Source organism: Amblyomma mixtum, chromosome 2, assembly GCF_055824585.1.
Source record: "Amblyomma mixtum isolate Tamu chromosome 2, ASM5582458v1, whole genome shotgun sequence".
Classification (NCBI taxonomy): Eukaryota; Metazoa; Arthropoda; class Arachnida; order Ixodida; family Ixodidae; genus Amblyomma; species Amblyomma mixtum.
The window spans coordinates 297601749-297624814 of NC_143013.1; the positions used below are offsets into that span (position 1 = coordinate 297601749).

The 23066-nt window shown below is 47.2% G+C and overlaps 1 protein-coding gene across 4 annotated transcripts in view; it reads left to right on the forward strand.

Annotated features, from left to right (window-relative positions):
* The window catches only part of Nep3 (M13 family metallopeptidase neprilysin 3), a 117491-nt gene that overhangs the window by 26998 nt on the left and 67427 nt on the right, over positions 1-23066 (forward strand). The window contains exons 1-2 of one of the 4 annotated variants that reach the window (XM_089574572.1): positions 4211-4774; positions 19197-19224. The exons of 1 other annotated variant lie outside the window; for it this stretch is intronic. In XM_089574572.1, coding sequence (XP_089430698.1) covers positions 4659-4774; positions 19197-19224 — 144 coding nt within the window. In that variant the 5' untranslated portion in view covers positions 4211-4658. Of the gene's footprint in view, positions 1-4210; positions 4775-19196; positions 19225-23066 lie in introns of those variants that run through there. 2 more of the 4 variants (XM_089574574.1, XM_089574576.1) reach the window with 2 other exon arrangements.

The window sequence follows — 23066 nt, forward strand, 5'->3', positions numbered from 1 at the left end:
TACTGTGTGGGAAAACCTGTGCTTTGGAGCTGTGTTTCGTCGCGACAGCACAAATTCCTGTATAGCCATGAGATGGCTTAGGGGGGCTGGTGTTTACCACGAAATGTGATGTTGCCCTTTACCGGTGCCATAGTTTTCTTCTCACCCATCTCCCCGCCCAAGACACAGAAGACATCTAGATGCATCCTTCCTTACTCTATCGCTCCCTGGCAATAAGAATATGATATTTGTTGTGAAGACCCGGCTTTTATGATTTTTATTATGAAAATTGACAAAAACAGTTTATCTTCCTTGAACCATGCAGTAATCACTATTCCTGACCGTGCTTAGAGTTTCATGCTTTCGTTTTAACAGTAGTAAAACGGTTTAAAACAAATCTTTCAGACGAATAATGAATATATATATATATATATATATATATATATATATATATATATACACACACACACACACACACACCGAGGGCAAAACACATGCCTAGAACGACCCAACTGTGTGTTACTATGAGTTTAACTGCCCATGCTTACATCCAGATCATTTTCGACCAAATTTCATCGCTAGATATGGCGTTTTCAGACCGCAACACGCGCAGAACGTGCTCTAGACAAACGTTTTGGCCTCTGTACATGCTGTTCTCTGAAAATTGACCAGTCGGCCTTGACCAGTTAAAAATACCGTCAGTATACGGCAAGCGTTGTTTTCATGTATTCCGTGTCCTCCGCTGCGTTGTCTTTCATGAAGAGTTCCGGCCGTGCGAACGTGATGCACACCGTCATCGCAGAGCGTGAACCTCGACAGGTGGTCCGCGCCCTCGTTCCCTTTGGCGTTGAGAGCACACACCGTGGCACTGGCACAGCGTGCAGGGGACGCAGCTGACGAAGGAGAAGGTGACGCACTCAACCGTGTCATGGAACACATGCGTTCGCATCAAACTCACTGCTGCTCCCACTCGAGCGAGCCATGCGTGCCGGATACAAAGGAGTACGCGTCATTGAGACAGTGCTTGGAGCGTACGTTCATATGCTTTGCAAGAACGGCCTTGCATTTCTATGGGCGGAGTTTTGAAGCGTTCAGGTTTCTGTTATATCTTTGAATTAGTTGTGTTTTTTTTTTCGAGCAATTGCGCACTGTTGGCAGGTACCTGCTACGCATAGTTTTGAACGCTTCACTGCAATGACGACGAAAGTAGAAAACAATATTTTTCTTTATCTAAAGAATAATTTAGTGTCCCGTAACGAGACGCAATGGCAGATAGAAATCGTAATTAATCAACGCCACGAATTCTTTAAGTGTAAGCCTCGTTGAAAACAAACGTGTTCAAAACTTCAGGACCGCAGTGATATAGTTGACGACTTCAGCAGATCGAAGATCGGATTTGAGGAAATAAATAAGCGGGATTGAGAGAGAAATACATGCCTCAGCGATTTGATTATGAGCCGTTGGCGCTAAGCGTTCACATTGTCGTCCCAGATGTCCGTTAAGCATCAGATGCTTTCATTCCAACTGTATTCAAGCATTTCTAATCTTGTGCGGTCGAAACGGCCGCCATATCTGTGGTGGCAGTCCTTGTAGTAAATGCGCAGACAAAATATTGTATCTGGTTAGGAGCGGGAGGCGAAAAGTCGACAAGGCTTGAATCTGCCTAATTACTCTATACATGAACGGAGAAATGGCTATGAAGGCAGGAAAAGGTCATGAAAAAAGTGACCTGCGAGTACATGCGCTGGCAAGTGAAAGTGGATCTGGTCCCAGTTTGCACAAAGCAAGACTAAGTCTACTATTATCATACAACACGACAGCGCTCTTATAGTTACGCGACATCTCAAGTGCGTTGCCTCAGTACATAATTCCGAGACTGGGGTAAAGGAAAAGCCGAAATTTTACGCCAGCTTTAATCCCACTTAGTGACCGTGAAAAGAAAGACGATAAATGATGTGCTTGGAGCATGATGGCCTTAGCTGCCTATGTTCCATTAAACCTAACACAACAACAACAACAAAGACGATAAATGAACAAGAAAGGAAACAGCTGAACGGTTACCGACTACGCGTAGACAAGCTTTCACCGCTCCGTAAGCAATCGCTGAGGCAAAGGGGTCTCAGAAAAGCTAGGCACATTCTTGCAGTTTTTATACATGTTACATGTTAGGCGTCGTAAAGTGAGCCGCGATACTCTTCGTTCCGGTCTGTCGTCCAACTGGCTGGAGTCGCCGTGAAGGCAGACTTTATCGCCGTTGCGTGAAGAACAATTGCTGGTAGGTGCTCAGCCGTTTTTCTTTTTTTCAACAATAGAAGCCCTCTTAACGTCTACGTTAAGACACCGAAACGGCCTGCGCAATCTGCTGAGTTGCAAACGTATTTCATGCGCTAAGACATTGTTAAGAAACAGAAGACGCCGGCCGATCGATGCACTGGGCGGCACCTGAAGAAATATGAGCAATTATCATTTTACAGCGTCAAATTGCAATACCACATTGCACCGGGAGGCACAGGAAGAGATCTGCGCAATTATCATTTTGCACCATCATACGCAACATCGTATCCCGGGCCGCACCGAAAGAAGGATGTGCAAATATCGTATTGCACCATGAGTCACGTGAAGGAAGACTGCGTAAGCTCAAAAGGCTTCTTTTTCTTATTCTTTCCCAAAGCACCGGCTTTGTGTGCAGACAAATGAGCACACTAGTAATCTGGCAGTCGCGCCGTCTCAGGTGAGTTACTTGGTTGAGGTTACTTGCTTGGAGCAACCTCCGTATAACTCCCCTCAAGACTCCTGACCTTTTACGACGCTGAGCTCGGTTTCACAACCACGAAGACAGCGAATCTGCTACGAAGCGGTCCGCTTCCGCGTTGAAAAGAGGCAGTCTTACATTATGTATTTCAGGAAATGTAGCTAAAAAAAATGTACTCAAACGGCAGAGAACAGTTTGGAAACAATTTGAGGAGCAGGTAGGTATACCGATGAGGAAGGCTGACTGGAAAGTTTGAAAAGCGGACGACGTGGGGGAACAAAAGATGGCAGGAAACAATGAATCGCGCAAGAAAAATTCGTCGCGGATACAGACGGACGGACAGAGGCATAGTAGGGACATACTTGCGCGCAAAAAGCTCAACAATGGGTGACACGCGAAGCGGATATAATCACTAGTGTCTTCGCGAAAGCGAATCTTCCGAGCGAAAGCCATGCGCCGTGCGATTCTGAAAGTTCTTGCTGTTTGGTATGTGCATGTGTGTGTGCGTGTGTCTCGTGACCAGTTGCGGCATTCTTGTATTCTTGTGAGCCCTTCTAACCCCGCGAGGAGGACAGACGCAACCAAGCGGGAGGCCCGAAAAAAGGAAGAAATGATGGGTGAGGGTGACGAGGAAGAGGATGTGGGGAGGAGAGGTTGGAGAGGGTGCATCTGCCTGGAGAAAACGGTCGCGTGTGCTGAAGGAAAGAGAGGGGAAAGGGTGGCGGAGGCGCGGAGGAGCGCTCAGGAAGGGTAGAGCTTTCGTTCTGCCCTTTGCTCCTCTGGCCCGTTTTCGTTTTCAGAAGCGTACTGTCGCTTTCTTCCCTCCTCCTTCTTCTTCTCCCCCCCCCCCCCCCCTTTCCCGTCGGCTTCGCCGGGCGGACAATTTGCATCGGTGGCGCGAAGGTATAAAGCTAGCCCGCGGCGGCGCTCCGCCGAAAGTCTCGCAGCCGAGAGAGGGTTCTTGATTTTGCAGTTGGTCGTTCATCGCTGTCACCTTAACCGGTGCTGTCGTTGCAGTCTTGGGAGGAGAACCGCCAGTTTCCGCGCTATTTTCTATTTCTCACCGAAAGGATTCTCGCTCTTGTGACGTTCGCCGCATCAGTGGAATTCCGGAACCGAAGAGAGGATTCTTCGAGCTCTTCGTGCATCTATCGCTGTTCGGATGTGTGACCGGCGAGTTTGGGTCGAGTGAACGAAGCGGAGAATGAGACTTCACGGCTGAAGTACACCTTTTTCTCTTTCCTTTTTTTATCAATCGTACTCCTTTTTTTATTATTTCGAGCCGTCATAGATTGTACAATATTTTCCTTTTCTTTCTGACGAGCTTAAAGAGACGAGCCGTGTATTTTCGCTTTCAAAGCGACGGGCGCCGAGAAACGTTGTGGTTGCGGCTTGACGCCTGACGGAAGGAACAAAGGTCTTTCCTTTCTTTTTGGGTCAAAGGGCTCCGGAAGTAGAGAAGCCGTAAATTAAATCGACTTGGAGTCCACTCGTCATCCTCGAAAGACGGAAGCGTTAGACAGAATTAAGAAAGAGAGAGGAAGAAAAACTCGCGAGCCATTTTGAGAAAGACCAACGTGCGATAGACCTAAGAACAGCCTCTGCACCGAACCATTCCGGCATTCTTTCAAAGCATCGAGGGCTACCGAAGACTCGAAGGACTCGACAAGCCCTGAGCGGTCTGCAGCCGTTACTCAAGAAATTCGCCTTTGACATACGACTTGCTCTTACGTCAAGTTGCAGCGAAGATTACCGGATCGGACCCGACAGGAGCCTGCAAATCATTTCCTTGCCGGCACGGGGACAGTTTTGCGAGAATTGGATTGCCTAGCGAAGCGGGGCGTGTGTTGTCAGGCGGGACTTCCGTTTCCGGTGACCGTCCGGAAGTTGAGAGCAGCGGCTGCGAAGCGGGACCACGACAGCGACTATGATTTTCTCCATTTCGACCAATGGCGACGGCTTGGCGCGACGTACAGACCAGGCGCATATGCCGGGCCAGGACACCAGCAGCCCGCCGGCGAGGACAGCTAACGCCAGAAACGGGTGAGCACCAACGGAGAGAGAAAGTCTACGTTGACGTATGTACTGCTTGGAGAACTTGTTGCGTAGCTCCTTGATGCATAGATAGCCGTGATACAGAGACTGAGAGAAATATCTCCGTTTGAAGTTTAATGCTGTGCCGTAATTTATACAAGCACCCAGAGAAACAATTCAGCTTGATCTGCTTGCTAGCTCCCATGCCCTTGACACCAAAGAAGCAAGAACTTCTGGTTGGTGAACATTTTGCTGAACGTATTCGCATTCCTTGATGTTTGCACACTTGGAACGCCCGCTTAGACATCCTTCACTAAGCACGTATATTACCGAAAAAAGAGGGGCGAGAGAGCTTGTTAAGAAATGACACCCCTTTTAGTGGCCTTTTCTTGATCTTCCAACCGTAAAATTCCAAGAGAACAACCGCATCCGAAAGATAGCACACCTGACAAGGCGTTTTCCCTTTTCGAAAACATCAGATTGCAGTCAGCCCAAAAAAACGATGCGTGATTTCACTCTGAATAGGCAGAAGGCGGTCCTTAGCTACAAATGGCTGGCCCGTGCGTCAAATGACGGCTTGGAATGGGCGTGACAGATTCCAGGTCCGATTTAAGACAACGCGCTGCACCTGCTTGTACTCGTTACCGTAAAAAAATAATAGTAATAAACCAGATACTTCCTTCTTCCGGGACTATAAAGTGGCAAATTTAGTCGTACATATGCAGGTTTTCTAAATGCGCAATTGATGCATTATCAATGGTTTGAAGCACGCGTAAGCGTGTCGCAAAAGATCCACAAAAACCTCGTAAGACCACTAATGCCCCAAGGAGAGAGGGAAGAAATGCCGTTTATTGAGACCATTAAGCAGGTAGATATCCGTTGATGTTATTTCTGTTCGTTGCCGTCCTCTGCATGTCTGCGGGAATCAACCACTGTGAGCCTCCTGTCCCATACGGGGTTACCGGCTCGATCCTGGCCGCAGCGGCTGTACTTTGAAGAGAAAAGCAAAACACCTTTGTCATAAAATTGTGATGCTTTTTGACAATTACGATATCGTGAGTGGGCAGAATTTGGGAGGTGTGACGAAGAATGCCTCAGCGAGCTCCGATTTGTTGATAGCAATGTCATGTTGAGTAACAGTTAAAATTAATTATTTCCGATGAATTATATAAGGTCTGCTTATGCTTATGCTTACATGGACAGAGCATGCATGGCAGAAAAGAGGGGAGGCGGTTATTCCAAGCACAAACTTGAACAAGGCGACGTTGAGAAGCCTCAGTCCTCTAAGGAACGTTTGGACGAGAGGACTTGTCGCTCAGACAAATGGAAACGATGGTAAGCGGTGCGAGGCTTCAATCTAGGCTGCGTTGCGACGGGAAATCCAGATCACAGTGCGCCGTTTAGGGAGGTATAAATAGATGTTGAAGTGCACGTGTTGGAATAAAGAGACAGCTAGGAAGTTTAAACTATACAAATCTTCAAATGGGCCTAAGGCCAGCGAAATGAGTGATGGAAAAGGTGACGACAGGCGTAAAGTGAAGAGACAAGGAATAGTTCCACTTGAATCTGTACAGCAAGGGAGAGCTGATGGTGTTACAGATGAAATTAAGAGGAGAATTGGATTTAGGCAGGACGTAAAAGAAGAAATTTGCGACAATAGGGTTTCCGCGGTCGGTGCTGGGTGACGTTAACATCACCTCTGTGAAACGTATAGCACTGCTGTGCGGACTTATCCTAATTAATGGTGATGATAAGAATGAAAATGATTACAAGAGTGATAATGAATCGCTTAAAGGTAATATTCCCTAGGCGCTTGAAATGTCACCGCATTTTACTATATTTTATTCACAGGGGCAGAGCCGGCAACATTAATCCAATCTCCTTAATTTTCCTGGCGTGGTTTCTTCGCTGTTGTACGAAAAGGAAATTCCTAAAGATTAGCGAGACCTCTAGCTGTGTCGAGAACGAGCAATTCGAATCGCATCGGTCTATAGCAGGGGTTCTCATACTGGGTTCCGCGGAACACAGGGGTTCCGCGGGCTGTCTTCTTGTGTTCCGCGAGAACCCTCACTGGCCCTGACCCGGCAGCTGATATGAGACTGGCTCTGAGTGCTACTGAGCCACGCTTTGACTTGCTCTTAAAAGGGAAGCAGTACCACCCATTACATTAGTATTTGTGTTAATCTGTGCAATAAACATTTAACTTTTGCAGCTCTCTCTTTTCAAAAATGCACTCGACAACATTGCTGATAAGTGAAAGCAGGGGGGGGGGGGGGGGGGGGGGGTTCCCTGGAACTTATTGAAGGCTTTTGGGGTTCCTCCAAGCAAAAAAGTTTGAGAACCCCTGGTCTATAGCATACAACACCGTCAACTGTCATTGCTCGCGACAGTACATCGGAAGTTAGGAGCCATTTTCTCGCCCTGCCGAGCTATTTGTCGACTTGTCCGCTAGGGGATGAGCGCCTGCGCACTGGCGTCGCGAAAAAGCCAAAATGGCTTTCTCACAGCGCATACTCACGCAGGGAGGAATTCAAAGCCTAACGTTAACGAGCAGTTTTAGAGAATGCGAAGACAGACAGACAGACAGACAGACAGACAGACAGACAGACAGACAGACAGACAGACAGACAGACAGACAGACAGACAGACAGACAGACAGACAGACAGACAGACAGACAGACAGACAGACAGACAGAGACAGACAGACAGACAGACAGACAGACAGACAGACAGACAGACAGACAGACAGACAGACAGACAGACAGACAGACAGACAGACAGACGGACGGACGGACGGACGGACGAAAGAGAAATAAACGGGAGCATCACAGGGTGCAGAGCGGTGCAGAGTGCACTTCGGCCTTCATTTTATTCTTTGCTTTAATTCACTTCTAAGTAGCCGACATACAGAGCTGCCGATGTTCCATCCGAGCTGCCACGTCATGTCAGCGACGAAGCTGCTCTGCCTCGCACGCTAGTTAAGAAATCGCGTGCCGCCATCCACGTACGAGAGCGAGGCGCGGCCGCAGCTTCGTCGGACACGCCGGCTGTGCTGCGCGGACGACCGTGACCGACGCGCCGAAGGTGCGCAACGCTGGCGCTAGACGCGAGGAAGCGAGGCAGCCACAAAGACGCGCAGTGACGACGCCCGATGGCCTCGCGACACTTCACGGCTCAGCGGACGCCCTTGCTTCGTCTCCCGCTCAGGCGCCGCCGTGATCAGCTAGAAGCAGCTTCTGCGTGACAACTCCTTCCCCGTCTCTCCGCCGATCGTTTGATCTACACTCAAGCTTGAATCTTTTGTGTAACGCCTCGTTATCGGGCTTTGTTCCTCCAACAACAGCCCACGACAGGTGCCTTATAGAGGAGACTAGCGCCGCTTGATGCGCTGGTCAAACGATGCGGTCGTCGTCGTTTTGGTTTAGAATTCATACTTTCAAATGGGAAGGTTTTTATCTCGGCCAACTTCCGTATGGGCTATTTTGGTCGCTGTGAATGATGAGGAACGGTGATCGCTAAAGCGGCTCGCCCGGGTATCGGCACAGTGCGGAGAAGCACCTCTTTCAAGCGAACGATCACTAAATGAAAAACAAGAAATCAAAGTAAGCGAGAAATCAATAAATATCACTTTTAATTTCAATCGCAGACCACTGCTGGTGAGGCTCTCTTGCTGCATGGACAGCGGGTTTTTTTTCTTCCTGATTTTTGGTTTTGGAGTTTTTTTTTACTCCTGTACCTTTTTGAAGCTGACAGGTTGGTAAAATATCTTTCGGCTGTCTTGACGTCGAAAGTAAGTGACTCCATAAATTGGTTTGCTGGAGCGGCGTAGCGCATTTAATATAGGACGGGTGACATATGACTGACAGGCCTTGAGTTCTTGGGTAGTGCACATGAACTGCCAGGAATAGTGATAATTTCTGACCTGGAAATAGATATTCAATATCAGAAATCTCTCAAAAAGCCATCTTTTTACGTATTGTTTCATTACGTGATTCACTGTTTTGGGTAGCTTGAAAGAAGGCGCGGAAAATATCCGGTATGCTCGTGGAGATATAGAAAGTGCTCAAGGGAGCAGTGCCAGTCGCTGTCAAAGAACGCTGTGCAGTTCCTACCTTACTAAACTTCCATTACTTCGCTGCAGCCTCCGGATTGAGTAAATGCGACACCGATAAAAGGAAGTGGAATACTGTGTTAGTAACCGGAGGAAAGTGTGCGCCGGTATAATACGCAAGACTAATGGACAGGCAGGCAATACTTGCAAATGTGGTTCCAATGCTTGTTTTCTTTATGTTCGGTGTGACTGTTATTGTCTTCTTACCTGCTATGTGTAGAAAGACAGACGCGCTTCAGGCTATTTTTCTGCGCGCTCAAACTTGTAAGCGAAAATAAGTGAAATAAACGATCTCTTTTCGCTCACTTACGAGTACCCGACAGGTTAACTGGTGCAGAAAGAGGGCAAATCCTGCCATGCTTTAACACTCTCCAGGCCGTCAAGAATGAGTCAGTCGACCGCGGCGGCGGCTTAGTGGTTTGAGCATCCGCCTCGCATACGGGAGGTACGAGGTTCGATCCCCATTCCTGCCGGGTACCCACCGGTGATACAGGGGATACAAGCTTTTCTCTGTCCTGGTACTCGTCTTACTATGGGGTGGAATACTTGAGCATTGCGTCCTTAGCCCCACCTTGTGTAGACGCAAATACCTTGCGCCGTAGTGCTCTCGGGCCTAAGCTTTCCTTGTATCATAAAAATTAGTCATCACCATCATCAAGAATCAGTAAGTTCGTAAAATATCTAAATCTTACCTGGTTTTATGAAAGATTCGAAGCGGCATTAGCTTTACACGCTCTAGTTCTACCCACTTTTCGTTTACCAACAGTAACCTGACATTTCTTCATTGCTACATCCTTGAACCAGCGGAAACGGCCAGTCCTCGATGACCAGTGTTCTAGTATCTCGGAGAAAAGAAATGGGAAGGAAGAAAAGAAAAAAAATATTCTCTGCTCTTCTAAAGTCAGCGACAAGTTTTGTTCGCTTCTGGTTAAAATCAATGTTTGTTTGTTTTCTTTTTTTTTTTGCAAAGTCAGCTCCATTGCAACAGAAACTTTCACCAGCACACGGCACTGAGCCCAGCTTCGCGAATAGTCGAGGACTTTTCCATTACAGCGCAGGCAAAGCCGTAAAGGTCTTCTAAGTGCACTGTCCTTCAATTCGTGCTTTCACCTCGGCCTTTACTTAGCTCAGCGCCCGCAGGTTAGGAAAAAGGTCGCAGATGTGCTTGCCTGCGCGTTCTCGGTTTGCTCTGCCCGACCAAAGTTCGCGAAGTTTGTTCTCTTCGTGACTGAACGCTTCCGCCGTCATTTTCTCGCTCAGCAGTTTCAGCGCATTTTTTTTGTTTTACCTGGCTCTGGTCACGCCCCTCAGCTTTTCCGAGTTTTTAATTTACTTTCTTTCTTTGTCTTAGGAAAAAAGAAAAAAACTGCTTGCCGGCAGCGCTCGAAGCGATTTCCCCCCAGGTGCTGTCCAAACAGCGCAGGTCAGCAATGCGTGCAGGAAGGTCCGACTTCCGGGTATCACGAAGCAAAGTGAAGCCACGACCCGTAGCCGCGGACGCAGTGGGAACAAAAGAAACGACTGGCTTCACATGTCCGGGGCATAGAGCATGGCAGTCATGAAACGAATACGAGAACGATGTATGCGAGCGTTTCATTTTTATCGAGCAATCTCCTGCTCAGCAAAAAAGCAATGTAAAAAAAAATCTCGGCGAGTGCAAAGGTCTCAGCATATGGAGGTTGCATCGTGTGAGACAACGTACGCTGGCTATTAGGTATAACCTGTTGCTCTCGCGCTGACTGGTCCAGGCCGCTGTACGTACACCGCTTCTCGCACGCAAGCCTTATTAATAAAACTTCCGCATATGCCCAGCACAGCTTAGCGCTTCGCCAACAAAACACGCGATGGAGGGCGGTCCGCATTTGTCAAGCTGGGTCCGAAGGGTCTCGCTTTTTATCGCTTAATCAGAGTCGCAAGGGCTTGAGGCGGTAGGAGTCTACGCTGACGTTGCACTTTTTTTGGCTGTCAGTTTAAAAATAAATTACCGCACTCCAATTCGGTACAGCGTATAACAGTTCTTCGACTACGAATGCATCGTTTGTCACGTGGTCCAGAAAGGAAAAGATAGAGAACCACTAATGGTTAAAAAAGGAGGTTCGTCTGCAGGCTGAAATCCGGTTGCTTAGCTAAAGGGTCGGAAACAAGGATAAGGTAATGAAGGTCAGGGCACAAGCGTGAGGACACTGTAGGTTTGCACGCTCTGTAGTACAATAAGCCTTGCCTGCCTTGTGAATTCATCATGTACTGAATTTGAAGCCCAGACTTTTGAAATGCTTGGGAGTTCGTTCGAAGTAATATGCATTTGGCAGCATTCCAATACCGTTTATTGCCTGGCTGTCCGTTTCGCTCATACTACGCAACCCTTTTACCCGGTATAGGCATGTTCTTTAGATGTGTTCCTGGAACTCAGTTCTTGTGCGTCCATGCGTTTCTTTGAACCGTGAGCGGTCCTTCGCGGCTTATGTTCGTTCAAGGTACTTTATGTTGCGCACTGTAAACTAAGTGCCACAGATATTTGGTTCGCTAATAACATGGAGGAGCAAAAGTATCTTTACTTAACGTATCTTTACTTCACAGAAGATAGGAAATGCAATGTACTGCAGAGCGATTGACCGACTTCATGCTCTACCTGTATGTCACCATTATTTCTAGCGCATGAACAGTGCAGAGAGGAGACGAAAACGCTTCACGGAAGAAGTAACTGCCCTGTCATGAGAGAATAGTGTTTCATGAGCTCTGTAAGAAAATTATACTGGCAACTTGAAGATCCTACACCAAGGCTTCGCTTGGCGTGACGTCTATAGACGTCACGCCAAGGCTTTGAAAAGTAGGCTTTGAAAAGCACGCATTACGACGTCTGAAACTTTTGCTTCATTCATTTCACATGCCGTGTATGGCACCAGCGAAAATTTCGCATCCTAAACCTGAAACTGGATTGACAAGGCTGCCGTATCGTTGGCTATCGTTGAGGTGAAATTGCTTATACCACGATGAACCACTGCACTAGTGGCGGCCTGATTTTAACCACCAGCTCCAGTGCTGCACCTCGACTCACGAAACATGGCACGCTGCCAAGTATGGAAATGCATTAACGTAAGAACAGCAGCATCATATCACAGTGAAAAAAAAAAAAGCGAAATTGTGATTTCACGTCCTTGGGTTTAGTAGGTGGCCGTTCCCGGAAGAGCACATGGCGGGACAGGGCGGGATAAAAATGACCAACCATCTGACCAATGAAGCAGACGACTCTACGCTAAGGACTCTACGCGTACCGTCAGGTAGCCCGGAATCTGGAGGTGCATCAGTGCAGAACTCTGCGTGAAACGAGAAACTGCGGCCCTCTTAGTCGCAGTTTGCGTCCACACATAGACCACGGTGCCATGCAAGAACAGCACACATGTAACAGCACAGTGACAAAACAGCACAGGACAGTGCTGTTCTGTCGCTGTGCTGTTTTTCCCGGCGTGCTCGTTTTTTCCTTTGCTGTTTTCTCGCAACGCTGTTTTTTCACTGTGCTGTTTAGTCCTTGTGCTGTTTCTGTGTGCGGTTCTGACGCGTGCTGCTTTGTAGTATGCTCTTTTTCTTCTAGTGTCCCTACACCACGTTGCTTGTCAGACTTTTTGAATTCGTTCAACGAAGTCGTAACGCCAGCGCTAAGGCTGCAACAAACTCTGCCTTTCTGGTGAAGCGCCAAGTTTTCTCCTTCTTTTACTTCCTCCTTTCTTTCTTTTTCCTGAATAGGATCACAGATGTAACCTCCTTGGAAACAAAAATGACCGCTTGCTATTGGAACGTTGCTCCGAAAGTTAGGTTTAGTAAAACCAAAGCACCGCTTAGAAAGTCGTGAAATGAAATCGGGCACGGCTCATAATTCAAATTGCATCACTGCTTGGCTGCATGAAAGATTCAAAGTCAGGCGAGCACCCGCAGCTGCGCTGGTTTTCCTTTTACCCCTTAGAAAGCGACAGAGTTTATTGAGCGAGTAGGAAAAGAAAAAAGCTGCAGCGTCGAAGTTTGAGGCGCTTTGTTGGAAGCATTGAAACCGATCGAAATATTCCTTGCTTGCGCATTACGCGCACGTTACGTCAAGGCAAGTTTAGGAGCAGAACGATTCAAGGTGTTCGGCATTATTAATATGTTCGCTTTTCAATGTGGGCAGGTCTTACTTGCCTACCCTACCTCATAACTTCCTATCTCTCCTCCTTCGCCTTCCCTTTCACGTCTCCAGTCATTTTCGAATTTTGATGTGCAACTTGTAGAAGAGCACCTTTGTTGTCCTTCACATCAAGGAAAGAAAAATAAAATCTCCATTTCAATGCGACTGGGTTCATATGACAGTGCGTTTGTAAAGCTTCAAGGTCACTTTCGCTTCCACATGAGTTATCGTACACTTAACAATTGCGAATAGTTAATCTGCCAGTCCAATCTCAGTTCCTCACTGCCGTCTGGCTGTGTATAGGTCGCTGAAAAATGCGTTTTTACCTATAATGTCGATCCCTTTTGTTTCCTGCAAAGTGGCCGCAAAATACCTATTGAGGAAGAGAATGCGTTTAGGTACTGTGGCTGGGTGGTGTCGCGCCTGTCCCCATGGAAACCTCTGCCTTACATGTGCATTTCTCGTCGGAGCAAGAAATCAGTAGAAAAGCGGACTCGTCGAAGGAAGAAATCAGTAGAAAAGCGGGAATTCGGTCAATCGGTGGTGACACCAAGGAATTCTGACCTGCTTCAGGTGCGACCACTTTCACATTGCCGCCTACTAACAACCAGCGCTCTTCGTTGCACTCCCTCCTAGTTGTGCGATAGTGTACGCCAGCTTTTGGTAAACGCATCTCCTCACACGGGCTTATGAAATACGAACAGCTGGCTATTAATAAAGAACTTTGCGACAAGATCTTACAACGCTAGTGACTCTGTTATGGGCGCCATAATCGGTGTTACGACATGACAGCAACGAATTCACTCAGAGATGTTTCATTGTAAATTGTAGTGTCAACGTGCAAGCCGCGTCATAGTTAATTTTTGCAATCTCCAGTTTGAATTTATTGCTATGGTACATGGCTGGGTGAAAGCCGAAAAAAGCGTCATCTCTGTATAGTGTCACAGATATGTAGAAGGTGCTTGATGAGTGATATAGAGGCTGTCTGTCGTTTCGCGAAACTGCGGGAACTTTGTGTAGCGCAGTGTAAAACGCACCGAAACTGACGCCTGGAGAACAGAACGGAAAGGTTGCTCGCTTGCAGGAAACCAATATGAAATTGAGTACCAGACATCAGTTAGGAAAGAATAAGAAGTTGATGACGAAGATTATGAGTTTTTATGGCTCATGGGCAGCTTTAGCCAAATATCATTGCGGCACAAGGTTTTATTCATTACACACGGCGGGTTCAAAGACTCATTTGCCAAGCATTTCGTCCCATATCCGTCAAGCACCATACCAGGGGAAAGCTTGTACTCATTGTATCACCAGTGCGTACACGGTGGCAGTGGTGATCGAACCTCGCACCTCCCACATGCGAGGTGGATGTTCAAATCACTAAGCCACCGTTGCGGTAAGAGTAAGTTGAATTCAACAAGCGTAAATATCGTGCTGATATTGTTGGTTGCGGTCTGTAGCATATTCTGACATCGACCAAGTGAGATCGACTTAGAAGTGCAGTTAGGTTTTCATCATGGTCGTTGGCCTGAGTCCAGGACTCCGTAGAATCTTGCTGTCTGCGTGGCCCTGGAAATGAGCTGTCGCCGTGTTTCCAGTTCAGGGCTGGTCAGTGTGTCCTCCCACTGCTCAGGTCTCTGGCAGTCTATCATGGCGATTTTCAGCCTTTTTTGATTCGCCCATGCCGTATGGTATAGGTCTCCATGTTCGTGGAGGTACTCACATATGGCGTATATTGGTCAGGGTTGATTCTGTTTTTTATACTATCACTGGGGAACGTGTAAGTAGGTACTAAGTTTGCAGCCTCCGCAGTGTTATTTTCTCTTCCTTGCTGAGCTGTTTGCTTGAGGTTGATTGAGGTCGTTTCTGCGCGTGGTTTGCACTGCCGTTAGAAGGGGCCCAGTTGGCTATAGTGGGCGAGGATCCAGATGATTTGCTTGTGTTTTTCAATGTTTCGGGCCTGGATGATCTTGCTTGTTGCTTTCGAGATTCTGTCGTCGCCATAATTTCCGGCTGCTTGTTGTGACTCTGTCATGACCGTATCGATGCTCTCTTGGGTTAGTGCTAGGGCTATAGCTTCTTCGGCTGCAGGCACATCAGACTTGTTACCTTTCCCCCTATTATTGTGACTGCTGCCATGGCAGCAAGACAGGACCGAACACTTCGAAACGCTACTCAATAAAATATCCCAAAATGATTGCGTGGCGTGGCAACCTGCATGCTTTCACAGCATGCAGCAGCCAGTTACGATAAAACCTCCAGCTGAGACGTGGCACATCATGATGGCCACAACAAAACGGGGATATCTGGCTTTTCCCGCAGCTATCGTCGTCGCTTCACCGCAGACTGCTGCGGCACTCTTTTACGTCTCTCTCTCATCTCCTGATTCTTTCAACTATCTTCTATCTGCACGTTGCAGTGAAAGTGGCCCGGTTGTTGTTGTTGCCCTCTGGAGGAATGGCACATACCCACAGTAGGGTATTGGTCAGGGTGCGTTGAGCATTCAAACATTGAGAACAATTGGCGCCAGTCAACAGGCCCATGCCCTTTTCTTTCTTTCTTCTCTTCGCACAGCCATTTACACACACATAGGTGGCGGTGGTTGCGAAAAACTTTTTTTTTTTTCATAAAGGGTGAATGGAAGATCAGTCCTTGTGGGCGCGGTCCTCAGTACAGGACTCCATAGCTTACATCAGTCGCGGAGCACTATGGATGTAGCTGAGGCGCAGCGCCGTGCACGGAACGCTTCACGCACGCTGGAAGCCAGGACAACAAACTTGCGGCGGCTCCAGTACAAGCTGAACGCCTTCTAAGTAACCACAAGCCGGACCCAAACGAGTGCGGCTCTTTTGGATTGCCACAGTACAGTCGCACACAACGCTGCCAGAAAGTGGTTCGAGTTTAAAAACAAAGTGTTCTTAAAGTGAAAGACAGGTCGGAGTCGATTGCTGCGTCAGCGGTGCCGCAATTAGGCAAGCCCAGTCTGCAGCGGCAGTCCGTTTCACGCATCCGCGCTCGTGGAGTCTCGCCCGTCTAGTGCGGCGCCGTACCCTTAGCCGTACGTGGCGCGGCATACGGGCACGCGAGCGCCCATTGTTTCTTCGAACCCGGCCCGGATTAAGAAAGGGCCGAGTCAGCGTGACACCTTTCGGCAGCGAGGAAGTCTGCTGCCGCTGCACTCGCCTCGTCTTCTTGGCTCAAAATAGAAGGTGGAGTTCGCTGCTTCCTCTCTCTCTCTCTCAACGCAACGCGTGCGAAAGCACTGCACGTGCCGGCGAGGCGGCCGTCGGAAAGTGCGTTGTTGTGCATGCGCTTCGCCTCGTTAGCGGCGTTCGGGAGTGAACTGAAGTGTTCTCTACGGCTCATCGGTACTTTAAAGTTCGCATTGTAATGGGCATGCTAATCGCGAGTACTACTGAGACGATTACTGCCTGCACATTAGCTGTTCGGTCATGTCGGTTCGCTAGAGGTACAATATACGTTGAGTGGCCTTCAATCAAGCCATTCCTTTTAATCCTACGCTCATGCGTTGCCACTGAAATAGCCCGCAAGCAAATAGTTCACTGAGTGCTGCACGCTCATCAGAAGCGGCAGTGAAAAAGAGTTTGGATGTAGCCCGTACTAGGGCTGCTGTGTGGTAGCAGTACCGGCTATTTTTGTGTTAACGTTACAAGACACGCAACTTTATTTGACATATAAAAGAAATCACGGAAGGCATGTAATGTACGAAGTTTTTTATCGCCAAGGTCAGAATGAAAATGGAATCAAGGCTACCTAATCCACAGCCTGCATGAAGCTTATAGCACTCTCCAGTGCAAGGGCTCCAGCCAGTCGTTCAACAACTCTGTAAACCTGGATCGCCTCGCGCGAGCTTACGATATTAACAATTCTTTACGTGTGGAGGCCTTTGTTTATGAAACTCGCTAGTAAGGCGTTTAGCTATATTATTATTAGCTACGTTATTCATGAGCATTTTAGCCGTTAGCTATAAGCTGAAAATATGCCTTCAAAGTTGATACAAACGCCAAGACTGGAAAGTGCCTAAAATGCTTCGCTATATCGAAGCTTTCTTTATTTTGAATTTTACCGTACTTCTCGCTCGATTTTCTGCATCACGCATGCCCTTTCACGCTAACACCGCACTGGGGCATTTTTACCAGACTCTAGAGCACAAGATGAGTCGCGTGGTCGTTGGCAATCGTACCCCACGTTTTTGTTCCGAGCAAGCTTGTCAGGCTAGCAATATGGCAAGCTTGTGGAAAAGGTGCCATATAAACATGTTGTAGCCTAATGCCCGTATGACGCGTGAATTCATTTGGCCAGAGTGGAGCCTATTAATTCCGAGTTTTTTAAAAGCCATAGTCTCTAGCTTAGCGTGACCGTGACGCTTATCTTTCAGCAGCGTGCCGTACATGCTTTTCCTTTGTAGAAATTTTTTTCTTTTCCATGGGTGCTCAGTCAAGAGGAAGACATCGTTTAGAAGCCATGCCGATCCATTAAACAAAGTGCTTCGCTTTACTGTGCACACAGTAACGTAGCGAATCAATCGCAGGCTTTTACGGTCGGCATCGGCACGCTGCTCGACATGGGCTTCAGCTCTCTGCTCTTTTTCGCGCTCCTTCTGCTGAACACGCCATTTCGAAAGGTTGGAAGGTAGACGTTTGTCGAGAACCTGAACCTGGGGCAACGCCGGCGAATCACGCGTGTCTTGATCCCTCTGTGTTTACCGTCTGTGGTCGAAGAAATGATAGTCCGTTAAGTACCGGCGAGACTTATACCACTCGATACGGCTTACCTGTTTCGCGACGTCGCGTACAAAGTCGCCCGCACCGGGACACTTCAATCCATTTAGCTGCCCCGCGATGCTTGAAACGCAGTGTACGGAGTTATTGCTTCTTGCACCGAAAAACACAAGGAGAGAAAGAGAGAGAGAGAAAAAAAGACAGGACGTCGGTCAGACTGATATTGGTATTGGCACGCCACCAGTGGCGGCACGAATGGTGGAAAGTAGAGATCCCCACTCAAAGAGAGAGCTTGTAGAGATGTATATTTTTACTGTGTATGCGTCAGCGCAAAAGCGACATGAAAGCGAACCGAGCGTTCCCGGGGCCTCGAGCGTTGAAAACACCCCTGTGTCGAAATCTTTACATTCATGAGGACGAAACCGTGCTGTCGTGTTGTCGCAGCCGTATTGCTTGTCCGAGCGCTGACATCACTCTAGAGACGACTGCGTGCCCTTGCGTTTTGCTCTGCGCACTTCAATCGGGGCGCCTCACACTTATATTTGCGCCGACCGTTTTGCAATGCGGGCTTGCGGTTGAAAACAAACCGAGAGTTTGGAGAGAAAACAGACGTTCAGCGCTTGTTTCGAGAGAGCGTTTTTCAATGTTTTGGTGAAAGAATAGTTCGCCAATAGTTGAGCTTATGTTATTCCTCAGCCTGAGAGGATTAGTCGTGAGACATCCGCTCTCGTTCGCCTCTGTGTTCGTGATAAAGCATTTCCTGTCTTTGAATAGCATTTTATTCAGAGCAGAATAAATAAATTCTCCGTGTGACGGGGAACGAGGTCGATTAAAGACGACTATACTGCACACATATGCTCAGCATCGCAAGTAATCAGGTGGAAGCGCGAAGAAAATATGCAAGTGTACGGAAAGCATTAATCACATCACTCTGCAATGCAATATGCTGGGCGAGTTGGTTTTTACCTTCCATATCTACAGCGCTAAAGACGAGACAGAAGGAACACACACAAGTCCCACAACAGAGAGCAGCCCTATGTTGTGTGACTTGTGCGTGTTCCTTCTGTCTCGTCTTTAGCGCTGCAGATATGGAAGGACATTACTCTGGCCGCGCAGATTACGTCAGCGACGAATGAAGCATCTCTGCCCTAAAGGGGGGTTGGTTGAAATAAGTTTCATGTGCGTTTTAAAACACGCGTTACATAACACGTTTGTGGTCTTTCAAATGTTTGTTAAAATACCGGCATTATTCCTGTACCCAGGTGGTTATCAAAATCTCAGCCACATTCCGTGTTTGCCCCCCTATGTCTCTATATACCAATATAGCCCGCGTAGACCTCAGTGTTGCCAGAACAGTAAAGATGGCGCCGGTTTCCGAAGGTACTTCTGCACTAACAAGTTTTCTTTTTCTGTTTTCCTTTTCAGAAACATGAATGGCATTCAGCTCAAGCCGGTAAGAGTCCCATTCACTACCGACCATTCGACCCGCCGCGGTGGCTCAGTGGTTGTGGCGCTCGGCTGCTGACCCCAAAGACGCGGGTTCGATCCCGGCCGCGGCGGTCGAATTTCGATGGAGGCGAAATTCTAGAGGCCCGTGTACTGTGCGATGTCAGTGCACGCTAAAGAACCTCAGGTGGTCGAAATTTCCGGAGCCCTTCACTACGGCGTCCCTCGTAGCCTGAGTCGCTTTGGGACGTTCAATCCCATAAAACAAGACAAAACAAACTATCGACCATTCGTTATCGTCCCTACCACTGTCGCAAAGAAAGTCTGCTCGAAGCCAACAAGCTGAAGTCTGTCTTCACAAATTAACCTGACAAAAACTGTAATAGCTTTTTAGATCCGGAAGCCGCACATGGGCTTCTATATCGACTACAGTGAAGGTCCCCCAATTAATATCGATCGACTGGAGTCGGTAACGTGCCCTGAAAACTAATTACGCGAGGGAATTTGAATATCGCCAGTCTCTAAATATGCCCACCGTATTAGGATATCGAACGTGGGCACTGCTGCTCAACTTATAGTCTTGTTTTTAGCGAACCAGCCCGCCAGGCCGACACAGCGGCTGCAGCCGTAGCCATTAAGCTTAAGCGGACTTAAGTGTTTACTTAAGTAAACATTTGCTCTAAGTAAAACTTGGAGCACATTTATTTATTTTCTTACTCACTAGGCACAAAAACACTAAAGACGGGACTAGGAAACGCTACAATGGTTCCAGAACAATGACCGGCAGGAAGTAGAGGGACAGATTGCCATGACAATGACAAGGACAATGACGATGACGATGACGATGAGTGGCTGTAGCGGTACAGAAATTCATTAGCACTTTGTGAAAAGAGATTGGATAAGGCGGTGATTTTGCTCTCCTATTACTGTGAAACCGTGTTACAAAGCATGTCGCGGCCAGTGTTTAGGTTGGTTTTTTGCTCTCATGCGGAAATTGAAGCGAGCGCCTCCTCACTACGCATCTGATAACCAAGAAAAAGAAAATAACCGCCGTTCATGCTTCGTATTACTTCTGCTATCTGCCGCCACAAGCGCCTGTCCCAGATTTGCTCGGAACGCTGTGGCAAAGAGGAGTTGGGAACAAATATATAAAGGAGCAGTGAGAGAGGCAGCCCTTCCGTATTGTGTCCAGTCGAAGCCCTGCCGATGCGGAGTGGCTGATTACCATTACAATGGCCGCCGGGCTCGAGTTTCCCATCAGCATGCGGGATGGAAAAGAAGCGGGCCGTCTGTGTGCAGTCACAAGGTCGCGTTCTTCGGATGGCGTGCTCTTGTGTATAGTGCGCGCCATCTAGAAAACGCGACCTTCCGCTGCCGTCCTCTGGATTCAAGGTCAGACAGTGGCGCTGCACTGACTTCCGACACGGATATCGGCGTATCTAAAGGAGACAAATTCTAGTCTGCACCGGCAGGAAATTTGATGCGTTCGTGTGTAGGCTCTACTAGTCTAAAGAAGAAAAGTACTACGAAGGAGGAAGAACCTCGTGCAATTTCCAGGAGCACTTGCAGAGTTTCTGTATAGTCGTTCGCTGGTGGAATTTCTGAGGCATTTTAAGCAGGTGTGCTTCCGGGTAAGGTAACGCAGGGCGGTGTGCCGCAGCCAAATTTGCTAGCACAACGGACTGTGTTGCTGCGGAAACCAGTCCGCGCGCTACTACCCCTGTGCTTTCGAGAGCTTATAGTGTTCGGTGCTGGTACCTTTTATTTCGAATTCTTTAATAAAACTGCTAGAATTAAAACATTATTTGTTTGTGTAATGAAGCACATGCCTATTATGTCTCTCTCGGGAAAATTTCCAGTACTCTCAAAATAACGCTCGCTTGTGCGCTTCAGTAATTAAAGACGCTATTCTTTTTATTTTCTCTTAACAGACTATATAGAAGAGAACGACATAATGGCACCTGGTCAGTGCGGCTTGCGTAAAAGCTTCCTGCCATTACTCAACTAATCGAACTAACACATGATATATCCGTCGGTATACATCACCAAAAACAAGCAGACCTCAAATTCTTGGACTTATCTAAAGCCTTTGATCGCATATCGCACGCGAAACTTATTACCCGACTTCTACTACAGCGCCTGAAACTGGCCTTATTTCCGTCTGGATCAGAGATTACCTCAATGACCCCATTCAGCTGGTCGACATTAACGAGACATTAACGAGAAAATGTGCATCATTGCATGCTTCAATCGCGCTCGTTGAAAACCATTAACATACAGCTGAATAACTACTTGTGTTAATTTTGTCCGTTATTTTGTCCCATCTTTGTTGTGCATCTTTCTAGTATAGTTACTTTTTCAGCTTAATTTTGATCACATCTTCCTAGTTCCAGTTCTTAAAATTTACGTTACTCATGTATAACTGTATGCAACGTAGTAATGTGCATTTAAATAATTGATCTTTGACAGATTTATATCTCATTGCACTTTTCCGCTGCCCTTTCTGTTACGATCCATAATGTGATTGATGGTATTAAGTAAGTAAACAAATAAATATTAATATTCGGGCTAATTTAGTAGCGGTTGAGGTTTCCGACGGCATGAATTTGAAGGTGCGGCCCATAGACGAATTTTAAAAATTTATAACTGTATTTTTTTCGGTCGTCTAGTCCAAAATAGGGGGTGCGGCCTTACACGATATTATTAGGTATCTCCTCAAATCATTATAGGGACCGCCAGTCGCTTCAGAGGTGTATGAGTAGTAATGAGTAGTAATGAGTAGTCGAATTTGACTACTCATTACAAGAAAACAAACTTAATCGAGTAACAGAATATACATACCTGGGAGTGACAATTACTTCAGACCTGCGTTGGAACACTCACGTACATAACATTGTTGCTAAAGCAAATAAAAGATTAGGATTCATTAGGCGGTCACTTAAGCATGCTACACAGGATACTAAACTTACGGCTTATAAGATGCTCGTACGCCCGATAATGGAATATGCGTGTGAGGTGTGGGATCCCTACACTCAAACACTTGCAGCTGAACTGGAGCGAGTGCAGCGAAGTGCACTTCGCTTTATCTATTCTCGCTTCCGAAGACAAGATCAGGTAACCCCACTTTACACTTTAGCAAACTTGCGCCCTCTTCAATGTCGCCGGAAACAAAAGAGACTCATTCTTTTCTATAAGATTATGAACAACATGGTACATATCGATAAGCAGCAATACATAAGCGAAACTACTTCACGTATCACTCGGGGTAAACATTGCAGACACGTAAAAGAACAAAAGTTTTATAAGCACTGCTACAAGCATTCCTTCTTCCTGTCCACAGCGAGAGAATGGAACAGACTGCCAGAGAATGTGGTGCTCGCATCGGGTGTGGATGTGTTCTCTGCTGGAGTTCGTGATTGGTTGGTATAGTGCCTGATATAATGCGCCTTGCATTTGTGTTGGGCATGGTGTTTTCGCATTGTTTTCTGTTTCGTTGCAGCGATATTTTTGCGCATTTTTATTTGTTGCTTAGAGGTCAGTTCCATTTTTTGATATGTTAAAACTTGGCACCGACTGGATGGTGCTGGTGTTTTGTTTGTCGTGTTCCGCCTTTGTAATCTGTACCTTGTATCACTCCTATCTTGGTCCTGACCGGACTGATAGTATCTCTAATAAAATAAAATAAATAAAAATTATGGTACGGCGTCTACTGACAGTGCCCCTTCAAAGGTAGTCAATGTATGTCACAATCAGTAGATAACTGACGCTTCGGCTAGACTGTAATGATGTTTATACAGGACCAAAAATACAAAGTTCCTCTCTTTCGATTCGGTTCTAGTCAACTTTCGC